This window comes from Eleutherodactylus coqui, chromosome 9 (assembly GCF_035609145.1).
Source record: "Eleutherodactylus coqui strain aEleCoq1 chromosome 9, aEleCoq1.hap1, whole genome shotgun sequence".
NCBI classification, from domain to species: domain Eukaryota; kingdom Metazoa; phylum Chordata; class Amphibia; order Anura; family Eleutherodactylidae; genus Eleutherodactylus; species Eleutherodactylus coqui.
The window spans coordinates 116,728,936-116,742,120 of NC_089845.1; the positions used below are offsets into that span (position 1 = coordinate 116,728,936).

A 13,185-nucleotide genomic window follows, 5' to 3' on the forward strand; every position below is an offset into this window, starting at 1 on the left:
GTGCACCCAGGCTCAGCGCGAGCAGAAGGGGGAGCAGCGCTGACAGCGAGGAGGAGGCAAGTATTACAGTTGGCGGATGGGAACTATTATTACTGAGGGGGGTTAATACTACTGAGGGGGAGGTCGCTATTGCTACTGGGGCAACTAAAGGGGGGGGGGTCACTATTGCTACTGGGGGGCCACTGAGGGGGGAATGGGTGGGTTCGCAATTGCTACTGGGGCCACTGAGGGGGCGGGGAAGGTTCGCTATTGCTACTGGGGCCACTGTGGTGGGGGGGTTGCTATTGCTACTGGGGCCACTGTGCTGGGGGGGGTTGCTATTGCTTGTGGGGCCACTGTGGTGGTGGGGGGTTGCTATTTTTACTGGGGCTACTATCAGATTCATTGTTACTACTGCGACCACTATAGGCGTCACTATTAGGGCTCGTTCACATGGGCTTAATCTATTTCTATCACACGAATACACGGTTTATTTGCGCAATCGAAAAATCGCTTATGCCTGCGTATTTGGGCGTGCAAAAAAGAACACAGATGGGCCCACTGAAATGGTGAGCAAATATGCAGTGAATACATAGATTTCCTGCGCATTCACCACATATTTGTGCGACCCATTCACTTCAATGGCCTTTTGGGGTGCGCAGTACGCAACAAAATAGGTCATGCTGTGTGAAAATATACATTCATGTGAATGAACTCATTGAAATCAATGGCTTCTATTCACTGCATATTACATGTACGCAAATACGCTTGTGTGAACAGGCCCTAACTTTACTGTCTTACAATCGTCCCTTTGAAGGTCACCATAAGCCTCATGTGGCCCTTGGTGAAAATGAGTTTGACACCCCTGCTTTAGATAGTCTACTATACTGGATAAACAGAAGTAAAAGTACATTTAACATTAAGTACAGAAAAGAGCCAAATCCTAAATTGGATTGGAAAGGGTTAGGCCTGCAGATAAAGGTGGTGCTAAAGTCCTCAAGATCACATCAGACTACATGAAAGAAGGTGGCAGACAGCTGACTGTCAGAAGGTACTACACCAAACTAGATCAAGACCAAACTCAAAAACATGTGAGAGTTGAGAGGGATTATCAGAAGTCTGTCTGTGGAGTCTACAAAACTTTTGTCCTCGATACCAAGAATCCCGGGAGTTGGAATATTCTACATACTTTCCAAAATACATAAACCCAGCAACCCAGGGAAACCAGTTCTCTCAAGCATAGCAACCCCCACAGAAAAAAATTCATGATTGATAGAGGGCATTATCAAACCATTGGTAAGATATACAGACAGCTATCTCTAAGACACCAACAATCTACTCAACAAACTATCAACCACATGTCCACTATGATGCCATTCTAGACACAATGGATGTGGAATCCTCATATTCCAAAATCCAAACAGGAGGATGCACTAATCATCTGTCGGGTGTATCCGAGGCTCATCGGATTGCTTCCGACTCTGTACTTCAACTCACAAAATTTATTCTCAAAACACAAACTATTTCTCCTTTAGTAAAGCAATATCTTCAACTCACTGTACCCGCCATGGGCAGTAAAATGGCACCATAATGCGCCAAATCAATGACCAAACTGGAAGACGATTTCCTGGCATCCTGCTCCATTGAACCACTGGCCTATTTCCACTATATTGATGACATTGTAGTCATCATATTAATGAACTCTGAACAAGAACAACAACATTCCATGAAAGATTCAATTAGTTTCACTCCACCATAAACCTGACATTCAGCCACTCATGGAGATTAACTTCCTGGACACCACCATAAAAAAATTCAAAACAAAATATAGACATCCTGTTCTAAAAAGCTATTGATTGGCCTACAAACACCAATCAGGACAACTTTAACCCCAAAACACATTAAAAAGTCCATAGTCTACAGCTGGGCCTTAAGATAGAACCATCTATTCCAGCCCAACAATAAGGGATGAACATTAAACTCATCTGAAGAAGACATTTATAGAAAAAAAAAAAAAAAGTCAGAGCCATCGTCCCATTTCAACTGATATGAAACCACCAGAATACCCACAAGTCATTAGCTCCAATACAAAGCAAAGAAAGAAAACAAATTGTACACCTTTGGTAGTGACCTACAATCCACAACTAGAGGTACAGCTCTAGGCAAGACTATGGCAGACAAGTACCTTTCCTTTATTATCTGTTTTTATTAAATGTTTAAGTGCCGTTGTCTGTTGTTCTGTTGGTTTGCACCAATTCATCTCCAATTCTTGAACAGCCTGTAAATGGATACAAAAAACAATTAAAAAAACATATGGCATGGTTTAAATGAATGAAGACTGTTCACATACAGCTCCATTTACGAGCATCTGCACCCCCAAAAATGAAATGGACCGACAGATTATAAAACCAGATGAGTATTGGCTTTGTTGCTCAAGTTAAGACACCAATTAGGTCTAACTATTACGGCCAAGGCAAGACAACGTCATTTGGTTTCACGATTAATATGTTCCATATTAAAGCTCTAAAAACTCCTCCTCTCAGTGTTTTTAAACTGTTTTTTTTCTTTACAGGAGTATGTATTTCAAGCATTTTTTCAAGCTTTCTTCTCTTGGGGGCATAGTTGCAGAAAGCATAGTAGTCTGACATTGGCAACTTTAGCAATGTTCAAATAAGTTGAGATAGCAGCAGTCACCCAAGACTACTAATAAAGGGACTGCAGCGCCATGGCCCATTGAACATTTATCGAGGCACAATGACCTCTCCACATATGGCGCTGTGCCTTGAACTGCAGCTCAGCCCTATTCAACGGTCACAACCATGCTTAGAAGTGCTCCACTGTCTCTGGGACATATTGAAAGACTACAGTTCTCACTGGAGAACCATTACCCTTTTTTTCTGCTTTGTACCAGGTGTCAAACTGCTACTGATCACACATTGATAGCTTATGAGGAGGCTAGATCAGTGTGTTTTCCTGGAAGAACATCCAGGGTATGGAGCAGAAGCAAAGCCCTCCGATCCATGTAGTGGGTGGTGATGGTCATTGCACGTGCAGCACTTAAAGAAAAAGAAAACTCATATACACTTACAATTACCTGAGGATAGGTTATCAATAGCCACACCCTGAAAAAACTTTTTTTTATTTCCGTAGCTGGAAGAGCTTGTGTGGTTAATAGAGATGGCCACTAAATAAGGTTAGCTGCCCATAAGTTTCAGGTAAGTTCTCTAGGACAGAGGGGGGTGGGGGACGACGACACTCGTCTCCATCCAAGCGATGGTTGTGGGATTATTTGTATAGTATTGTTAGGCCTCTTTCAGGCAAGCATATTTGTATATGTCCATAATAGAGATGTATTCTAGATTAAAGTAGATATGTATTTGCCTGCATTGGATATAATAATAATCATCCTTATTTATATAGCGTCAACATATTCTGCAGCGCTTACAAGACAGGGGAAATAAACAAAACCACGGTTACATGAAGTAATCAATTGATGGAAACAGTAGGGGTGAGGGTCCTGCTCCAACGAGTTTACATACTACAAATAGGGTGATACAGAAGGTAAAGGGGCTGGAGATGTGCACGGTATAGCGAGGTGGACAGGTGAGGGATGCTATACACACAGACAGTGGTCAGGCCGTATAGTGGCGGAATCAGTATGACTGCAGGTGCCAGTTGATTACAGCTAGCAGGATCTCCAGTCTGTAGGACAGGGAGCATGTTATCAGGCGGAGTACAGAGGGGTTTGGTTTAGGGGATATGGTGCGTCTCCCTGAAGGGGTGAGTTTTTAGAGCATGCCTGAAGTTTAGTGTGTCAGTCATGGCCTGGAAATTTTTTGGTAGCACGTTCCAGAGGACTGGTGCTGCTCTGGAGAAGTCTTGGAGGTGGGAATGAAAGGTTTGAATTAGAGGGGCACTTAGTCTGATTTCATTAGCAGAGTGGAGAGTCCGGGCTGGGTAATTGATTGAGATGAGGGAAGCAATGTAGGGTGGGGCGGTGCTGTGGAGGGCCTTGTGGATGAGGGTAGTGAGTTTAAATTGAATTCTGTATTTGATGGGCAGCCAGTGCAGTGACTGGCACAGGGCAAAGGTGTCCGAGTAGCGACTGGACAGGAAGATATTTTCTACAGAGTAAAAGAAAAAAAAAAAAACACGCATTTTTAACTCGGTAGAAATCACCAATGACAGCAAGTACAGATGAAATCCTGATGTATCCTTATTCTAATCATTTTCCATAGACTATTATAGGCACATTTTCCATCAAAAACAGACTAACGTATGCTGCAAAATGTGAACAAAAAGCATTAAAAATGTTTTTTTTAAAATGCACAGGTAGATAGGCCTAGATATTTTTATTATCTCACTATTATGACCTGCAAAACACAGATTAAATTCAAATTTAAAATATGCTTGTTTGAAAACTGCCTTAAGAATTATATCGCTCTATTGCATGGACACTGTATGTGCAACAGTCATTCAGTGCTGGTGCGGTGTCAGCACCTCAAGAAATTTGGTGTACGTACGGCCATTTTGGATGCCAGAATGTGAGGTCTATGCCAGCTAGGAGCTGGGGTAGATCTCTTAAATAATTTATAGCAGATACTGGCATAAAATTATAGAATATCTCATGGGTCGTGGGAGGCCATGTCCCATTATGCTAATTGGAATGCAGGCTACAAAAAGCAGAATGACTGGAGCTAAAAATTTACAACATTTTTTAAAGTCAGAAATCTGCAACTTCTTTAAGAAGTCCCCCTCCCAATTGTCCCTGCAGGTCTGTTAAAGAGGGTAATTTGCCACAGATTGCCAACCAAACCGTGGGATAATTTGTTATGGCGCACATCATACCTGAGCATAGAGTAAGTCAACAGCGGCTGTGCAGCCCATTAATATAGCATCAGTAGAGGGAGTCATATACCTGCGGGCACAAGGATATAGGAGATTAGGAGTAAAAGGTGTTGCATTTGTGATGGAATCTGTAAAGCTAGCTGCAGTACCCAGAACCATCTAATGTCGGTTATTTTTACATCGTCAATTTTAGTACAAATTCCACACCCCGTTTATTTGAATAGGAATCCACAGTGCTATCTTCGCGATGTGGATTTGAAGTCCGTGTTGTGGGAAGCTTCTTTACGCGAATTTGTGTTGGAAATGCCACAAGCGGATTTTATCCATTCACAAGGGCTCAATCTATATGTAGATCCATGGCAAAAATAACCATGGCTTAGAGGCGGAATTCACAAATGTTTCCGCCGCATGAACATACTCTTATACTTACATGCATTTAGGACTTTTTTTTCGCACGTAACATAAAGGGTTTTTACATTTCAACTAAAAGGGTTTTTTTCTTAAAGCTGCAGTAAATGTTCAATGAGAGTCAAAGAAGTAAAAGCAATGATTGGGAATTTATGAGTTTTGTGTAATGTCTGAAGGCAATTTTTTCTGCCTTGAATTTAGAGGTTTTTTCCAGGACTAGGAAGTAGGTTAATGATTAGAGATGAGCGAACGTGTTCGGCTCCGCCCCTTTTCGCCCGAACACCGAACTTTGCGAGCAATTCCGTGCTCGGGCGAAAAAAGTTCGGGGGTCGCCGTGGCAGCGCGGGGGGGTGCGGCGGGGAGTGGGGGGGAGAGGGAGAGAGGGCTCCCCCCTGTTCCCCGCTGCTGCCGCCCGCGCCGCCGCGCCTCTCCCCGCCCCACGGCGCCCCCCGAAGCTTTACGCGCGGACACTGAAGTCCTCGGCAAAGCCGGTGTCTGGGTGCGTAAGTGTTCGTTAAGAACACGTTCGCTCATCTCTATTAATGATCGATCAATCAGTGGTCTGATAAACACCCGTTTTGCAGACAAACACATTTTTTAGTCCATATTGGTCAATAAAAGGGGTTATGCAGGGCTTGTAGAAACTCACCTGGCTTAGTGGAGACGGAACAGGCACTTATGGCTGAGTTCCGAAGAGTGGTCACATGGTATTGTGGCTCCTCCATTATTGGTGAGGTCATTAATGAAAGTCTGTCTTGTCAAGTTACTATAGTAACTACACCAGCCCCCTTCTAACAGCCGATAGGTAGAAAGAGGGGCTGGCTTATAATGAGCCAACAGCCAAACCCTCAGTGAGGAGGGCATTGATAACTGAGGGGCTGCAATACTATGTGACTTCACGTTGAAACTCAGCTGGAAGTAACTATACCGACTCCACTACTCTGGGTGGGTTTTTAATAATCCATGGATAACCCCTTTACAGGTGTCCAAACGGGCCATACACATTCAGGGACATCTGGTAACGGACAAATGATCTTTAGTGAAACATTCTTTCAAAGGAGGCTTCCTTGTCCACAAAGAACATTCATAATAAAAAGCGAAAGCCCTTTTATCCCATTACGGAGCCAAAATTTCAAGTACAGCCAACTTCGTTCCAGACAATGACTGGCTGCCCACTAGAAGATTTGTTGATAAATTAAACCCACTTAAAGATCTTTTTAATTGAAGCCATTTCCATTACCAGCAGCCTAATGTCTATAGGCAGCTTTATATCCAGGTGTGTCCACATTTTTGAGTGGTATAGTACAGGGTTACTACAAAAGAAAGACGCTTTCAACTTTAGTATCTCTCTCCAAGAATTATTAAGCAAGTTACAAATATTTACTGCGCCGCCCTACATTGCTTCTCTCGTTTCAATCCACCACCAAGCCCAAACCCTCCGCTAATGAAATCAGATTAAGTGCTCCTTTAACTCGAAACTCTAATTCTGGCCTCCAAGACTTCTCCAGAGCAGCCGAAATAGGAAAGTCCCGCAGCACACCTAACACATGCACTTAAGTGCAGAGGTTCCAATCTGTGTATGCCAAGCCACCTGTGGGGTCATGAACCCAACCCCAAATAAATGCAATGGTGTCCAAGGAGGCGGCAGCATCAACGGTGTAGAAATTGTAGAAAAAAGGTTTTATTGCTCCATAAAATGGCGACGTTTCGACTAAGTCTTTCTCCAGAGCAGCAGCAGTCCCGTGGAACACGCTACCCAAAACTATCTGAGAAATCCCTGACACACAAAACTTCAGGCGTGCTCTAAAAAGACACCTCTTCAGGGGGGCATACCATATCCCCTAAATCAAACCCCTCTGTACTCTGCCTGATAACATACTCCCTGTCTTACAGATTGCAACCCCTGCTAGTTGCAATCAAATGCCCCTGCAGTCACACCGATTCAGCCACTATACAGCTCATTTTGACCACTGTCTGTGTATAGCATCCCACGCTCTTCACCTCCACAGGAGCTCATGTGATGCCAACGTCACAAAAGCTGCCATCGCAAAAAACATCATTCCAACTCTGTGCTACTATGCATATTGTGCGTTTATCTGTTTAGTGGTTTTTGTTCTATGTAACGTTGAAAGTGAATTTCATTTCTAGTAGTCCTGTATTATAGGGGATCACTCATAAGTTCCAGTCTTATGAACATATCACATGAGGATTTCAAGCACACATGTACAAATGAGTTTCCTGCCACACTCACCACTTCCTGATGTCAATCTGAAATGAATCGTTCTTTATGTTCCAAATAGTTATAAATGGGATTTCAAAAGGTGCAACCCGCTTCATCACTGCAGATAAAAGAATTAGTCACAGTATGTAATGAATATTCATTTATTAAGAAAATGTAACTGAACAGCCTTGGAATTGTGACAGTTGACTACTTTGTGCTTAATTTTACCAAATTGCTCATCAGCGCCCCTTTGTTAAATTTTCCATTGGATCTACATGAAAAGTTTAAAAAAATATATATATAAGGAACCACACAAATAACTAACCTTTAGACAAAGTAAACCACAACCATTAAGTAGTAAATCGAGAAGTATAACTAAATACATGTAACGTCCTACATCACTGCCATTTTGAATAGAACTTTAAAAACTCAGGAGTGAGTAGTGGCACAAAGAGGAGCGACTGCCTGTTTATACCGAGCAAAAAAGTATTAGTTGCCTTGTTTCGCTGAGCTGAAACAAAACAGATCCCGCCTTTACATGGGCCAACTATAAAAGTCAAAAATTGCTCGTTTGAGCAATTTGTTTGGCTGATAGTAGTCCCATGTAAAAGTACCCTTGACTTGACTAGGGATCGTATTTAGATATGGTGAATAGAAAGACTTTAACACAAAATATCAGTTGGACAGTTGACTTAATTGAGCAGGGATAAACTTGATTGGGGTCCTAATATCTAGAAGCCCCTTTTAAGCCGTGTGAACAGCCAAGATTTTTTTCCCCCTTGTGTTAAAATGCTATGACTTTAGGGCGCAACAGATACCTGACACATGTACGCCATCTCGTTTTCTTGCATGGATCTGAGGAATAAAGCTTAACATTTTTCACTTTAGAAGAACGCTGGCCTTTTTCTGCCATGCTGAGGGTGTATAATAAACACATCTATGTGTCCTAGCAGGGAACGGGCGCGCTGGTCTTTTGCTCTCTTGGTTTACCACAAGGGTCTGTCCTGGGTTCTATTCTTTTTAATATGTTCATAAATTCCATAGATTTAATAACTAAAATTTGTCTGTTTGCAGAGGACGAAAAAAAAGCATGCAAAAGGGTTGATACTCATGGGGAGGTCTTGAGCATTAAGAATGATTTAACTTTACTAGATAAATGGTAAAAACAATGGAAACTGCAGTTCAAGGTTTCTAAGTGCAAAATAATGCACTTGGAGAGAAGAGATCATCAGAAAGAGCGAGTATCATATTGGCGGTTCTGTGGTATCCAGCTGTATCTGATTTCTGACAGCCTCAAAATTAGTCCACCGTGCGGTTAGACAACAAGAAAACAAGTAGGATGCTCGGCTGTATAGCTGGAGGATTAACCAGTAGAAAGAGAGAGATTGTGATCCCACTGTATAGAGCTCTGCTGAGACCTTATCTGGAACACTGTGTTCAGTGCTGGAGACGCCATCTACAGAAAGACATTGATAAAAACAGGACAAGTCCAAAAGCAGACCACAGAAGTGGTGGAGGGTCTCAACAAAAGGAAAAAAAGAAGAGATTTCCCCATTATCATCATGAAATAACCTAAGGCCCATTTACACGCAAAGACAGTCTTTCAAATGACGAAACATTTTGCGATTTGCATACAGTGTTAGTGGCCATTAACACTATCATCTTGATTTGCATGTAAAAGGGCCTCTAAGAGCTGTTTGTAGAGCCTAGTATGTGATTAATCACAGCTGCATTGTTCTCCTCAAGGCTGATGGCAGATTACAATGTTATCTAGCGGTTCCCATGGAGATAACAGCATGCGGTCTACTGAGAGATAAATGGGGTTGCTTTACCTCTCAAAAGCAATAGATTTTAAGTTCACCTGAAAAATCATCGCTCAAATGAAAAAAAGTGATCAATGCCCGTGTTCACATGTAGCAATTTTCGTTTATTTTCGGTCGTTTGAATGAATTTTGAGCGATAATTGTTACGTGTAAATGGGCCTTTAATTTGTATAGCCTGGAGGAAAGAAGGAGGGGGCGGGACAGGATAAATGGAAATCTTTAAATATATTACAGGAATAAGTAAGGTTCAGGAGAGTAAGGCCGCTCTCACACATGAATGCAGCAAAAGCGCTGCGATCTCAAATGCGGCGCTTTGCCACGATTTTACTTTCGCTTTCGGCTGCAGATCCCTGCAGCTGACAGCATGTTTTAGAGCACCCCATCATTGTAATGGGTCATGAGGTGTGCTAAACAGACATAGAGCAGACAGCGCTCGAAAGTCGCGGTGCTGGAAAGCACCGTCCAACGCCATGATTAAACACGTCTGCGAGGCCCCATTAATTTCAATCGGAGCGTTATACCGTGATTAACGCAGTGTTCAAAACACCACGTTAATCGCAGTAAAAAGTGCCTGGGTGAGAGAGGCCCAACCAAACACAAACAAGGGGGCGCAATCGGAGATTAGTTGGGGGAAATATTAGAAATTATTATTTTACTGAAAGAGTAGTAGATACTTGGAATGAACTTCTAGCAGATGTGGATGGATGAATCATCAAGTGAATTCAAGCATGTCTGCCATAAGAATCTATATCTGAAGAGAGAAATAAATGTAAGGGCAGACGAAATATATTTTCTTTGATCCTCCGATTTCCCACATAACTAAAATAACGCTTAAAGGGGTTGTCCCGCGCCGAAACGGGTTTTTCTCTTTTTTCAAACCCCCCCCCCCCCCCCCCCCCCGTTCGGCGCGAGACAACCCCAGGGGTTAAAAAAGATCACCGGAGAGTGCTTACCTGAATCCCCGCGCTCCGGTGAGTTCTTACTTACCTGATGAAGATGGCCGCGGGGATCTTCTCACTCGGTGGACCGCAGGGCTTCTGTGCGGTCCATTGCCGATTCCAGCCTCCTGATTGGCTGGAATCGGCACGTGACGGGGCGGAGCTACACGGAGCCCCATTCAGAAAAGAAGAAGACCCGGACTGCGCAAGCGTGGCTAATTTGGCCATTAGACGGCGAAAATTAGTCGGCTCCATGGAAACGAGGACGCTAGCAACGGAGCAGGTAAGTGAAAAACTTCTTATAACTTCTGTATGGCTCATAATTAATGCACAATGTACATTACAAAGTGCATTAATATGGCCATACAGAAGTGTATAGACCCACTTGCTGCCGCGGGACAACCCCTTTAATGAAAAATGGATATAATACGCTTTGATAAGCTTGACAAAATTAGTGAGCCATGAATATCATTCATCAGCATACCAAACGTGAATTATCTTGCCATTTTAGGCATCCTGTTGGAGGAGGCTCAGAAATGCCTTAAGGGCCTTTTACACAGCACAAGTCTCATGCAGTGAGAATGATCAGCGATACATCGCTGATCTGACCCGAAAATCAGTTGATCTACCGCGGCATCGTTCTGTAAGCAGGCAAATTTCTATCTATGAATGACTGCCTTTTTACTGTGAATGGAGGCTGGCGGTTGAAAGAGATCTCTAGCCACTCCGCCTCCATTCACTTAATGATCGCTCCTATGTGAAAGAGCAGGAGTGATCGCTGGGATGGCTTTACTGTCCCAACAGTCTTGTGTAAAGGGGTCTTTAGTTTTTCTGCTGACTAAGTCATTGTCATTTTTGGTTTACTCCACCCTAAGCTGTGCCTGGGAAGCACTGAGGTTATATTTACTCGCTCATTCAGATCTGCTCATTCATAGCAGAGCAGCAGGGTCTGCCACATGGGACTGCCGATGAGCTGCTGCGGGCGGAATGCTCAGAATGCCATCCGTAGCGCAGTGGCTCAGTTTGGTATTGCAGCTCTCTTTCATAGAAGTAGAAGAGCGCTGCAATACCAGATTGGGCCACTGCGCTACGGATGCCATTCTGACTATGCCAGACATCCACAGCAGCTGATCAGCCATTGATGGACCATATTAAGGATAGGTCATCAATAGTTATAGTTTGGAACACACTTTTAAAGCTCTCCAATTATCAAAGTAACAAAATCCACATCCTTTATGTGTATTGGTGTAGTGGCCCAGAGTTAGCGGGGCCCCTCCATAAATATGAAAGTAGTTGTCTTGTACATTTGTATTGTCAGTGTTTTCTATGTTGTGAATTTGATGTTTATTGCACCTCTGCGCACTGAATGGGTTAAAGTCTGGGTCACGTCTGGAAAATGTATCTTGTGTGTCATGTGACCATGTTGGATATGTGTGTTTGCAAGGTGGAATGCAAAGCAGTGTGTGAGTGTGTGGGCAGTCTAGGAGAAGTCTGTTTCTGAGTTTTGCAAGACAGAGGAGAGAGAGGACGTTAGTTTGGAGGTTGTAACTGAGTGAACCTCACAGGCACAGATTGGTCCGTGTAGGGACAGAATGGAAGAAGCTGAGCGATTCCCTTCTGCTTGGCATGGGACCAGCCTACCTAAGATATGACAGTACTACCACTAAGTGAGAGGAGCCGTCATGCAGCGCCGACTGTCTTTTTCCAAATGTGAGTGTTGATTGGTGGAGAGAAGGAGAGTGGCCTGGTATAGAACCCCACAGATAACTGGGACTGTGGACTCGTCTGTCATTCTTGTGAATCCTCCAAATCCCACCACTATTGTATCTGCACCAGTGTTCTGCGGGATTGTACAAAGTTTTGGACTGTAACCAATATTTGAAGTAAACAAGCTCAGCTGACAGTTACCAGTTTTCTCTGAAGCGTTCTCCCTGTGTCTGAACTCTTTATTACCAACTTCTGAATTCACCACAGAGGACAGAACAGTGGCGTCATGAGTGACAAAAGGACTTAAGGTAAACCGCAGATTGGGTTTTCCCTGTGAAACTCCCCCAGCAGTATCTTGGTCGGTTCCCGAGCTACCCCCAGGGGAGGAGATGGTAGAACCTGTGACAAGGCCTTATCTACCCGCTATCTTCTCGGCTGTGGGCCCACTCCTCGAAAGCCGAATTGGATAATTGCAAAATGATCAGGACTACAGAACCAATAGACTGAATCATCTAGAATATTGCACTGCCTCTTAAAAGGCAGCCGTCTTTAGGTTTTCAGTAATTGTTCATGCCAAACAGCAATGGAATGCTGCAGAAAGGAACAAAATCACTAAAATAGCATAACTATAAAATTTTACTTTGTATATAGGACCTTAGTATGTCCCAATATCAAAATCTTCCTTTTTGGAGTACTTGGGTACACCGTTAATACTTTAGTCATCATTTCATCATTTTTTCTATATGACTATTTGATGTTCTGTTGGGGCCCTTATATTGCTATGTATAGTGTAGTCCTAGCTGGTTTACTTGCTAGTTTTCACAATATCATCTAAGCATAAAAATACTCAATATATCAATATCATCCAGTTTGTATAGTTATTAGGGGCACAATAGGGCAAATAGGCAGTTCCCAAGTGGGGCCATCCTTTTTCAGGGAGACACCTCCACTCTATTTAGGGTTGCAGTTTATTTGGGCAAGTTGCCTTATCCCATTATTCCCTTTGAGACATCTGAAGGATCATACCATCCACCCATTTTCTAGTCTTGTAAATCATAATATACTGTACTTAAGAACAGTGGCTACATACCTGCTTTATGTAGGCTGCATATCTACATAATAGTATAGCTTAACCTTCAGACGTCTCAAAGGAAAATAATGTTATTCCTTTGTTCTTCCCCAGGAATTTAGCAATTTTTCAGTATCTGGTATTGTGAGTTATATTCCTTGTGGTGTTATTTGGTAGGAGTGATACCGTACC

The 13,185-nt window shown here is 43.0% G+C and overlaps 1 protein-coding gene across 2 annotated transcripts in view; it reads right to left on the reverse strand.

The window, feature by feature from the left end:
• The window catches only part of SNX31 (sorting nexin 31), a 133,076-nt gene that overhangs the window by 16,547 nt on the left and 103,344 nt on the right, over positions 1-13,185 (reverse strand). For both annotated transcript variants that reach the window (XM_066578383.1, XM_066578382.1), the window contains exons 7-9: positions 7,487-7,574; positions 4,828-4,897; positions 2,165-2,257 (exon numbers count right to left, since the gene is read on the reverse strand). In XM_066578383.1, the coding sequence (XP_066434480.1) occupies positions 2,165-2,257; positions 4,828-4,897; positions 7,487-7,574 (251 nt within the window). The remainder of the gene's footprint in view (positions 1-2,164; positions 2,258-4,827; positions 4,898-7,486; positions 7,575-13,185) is intronic.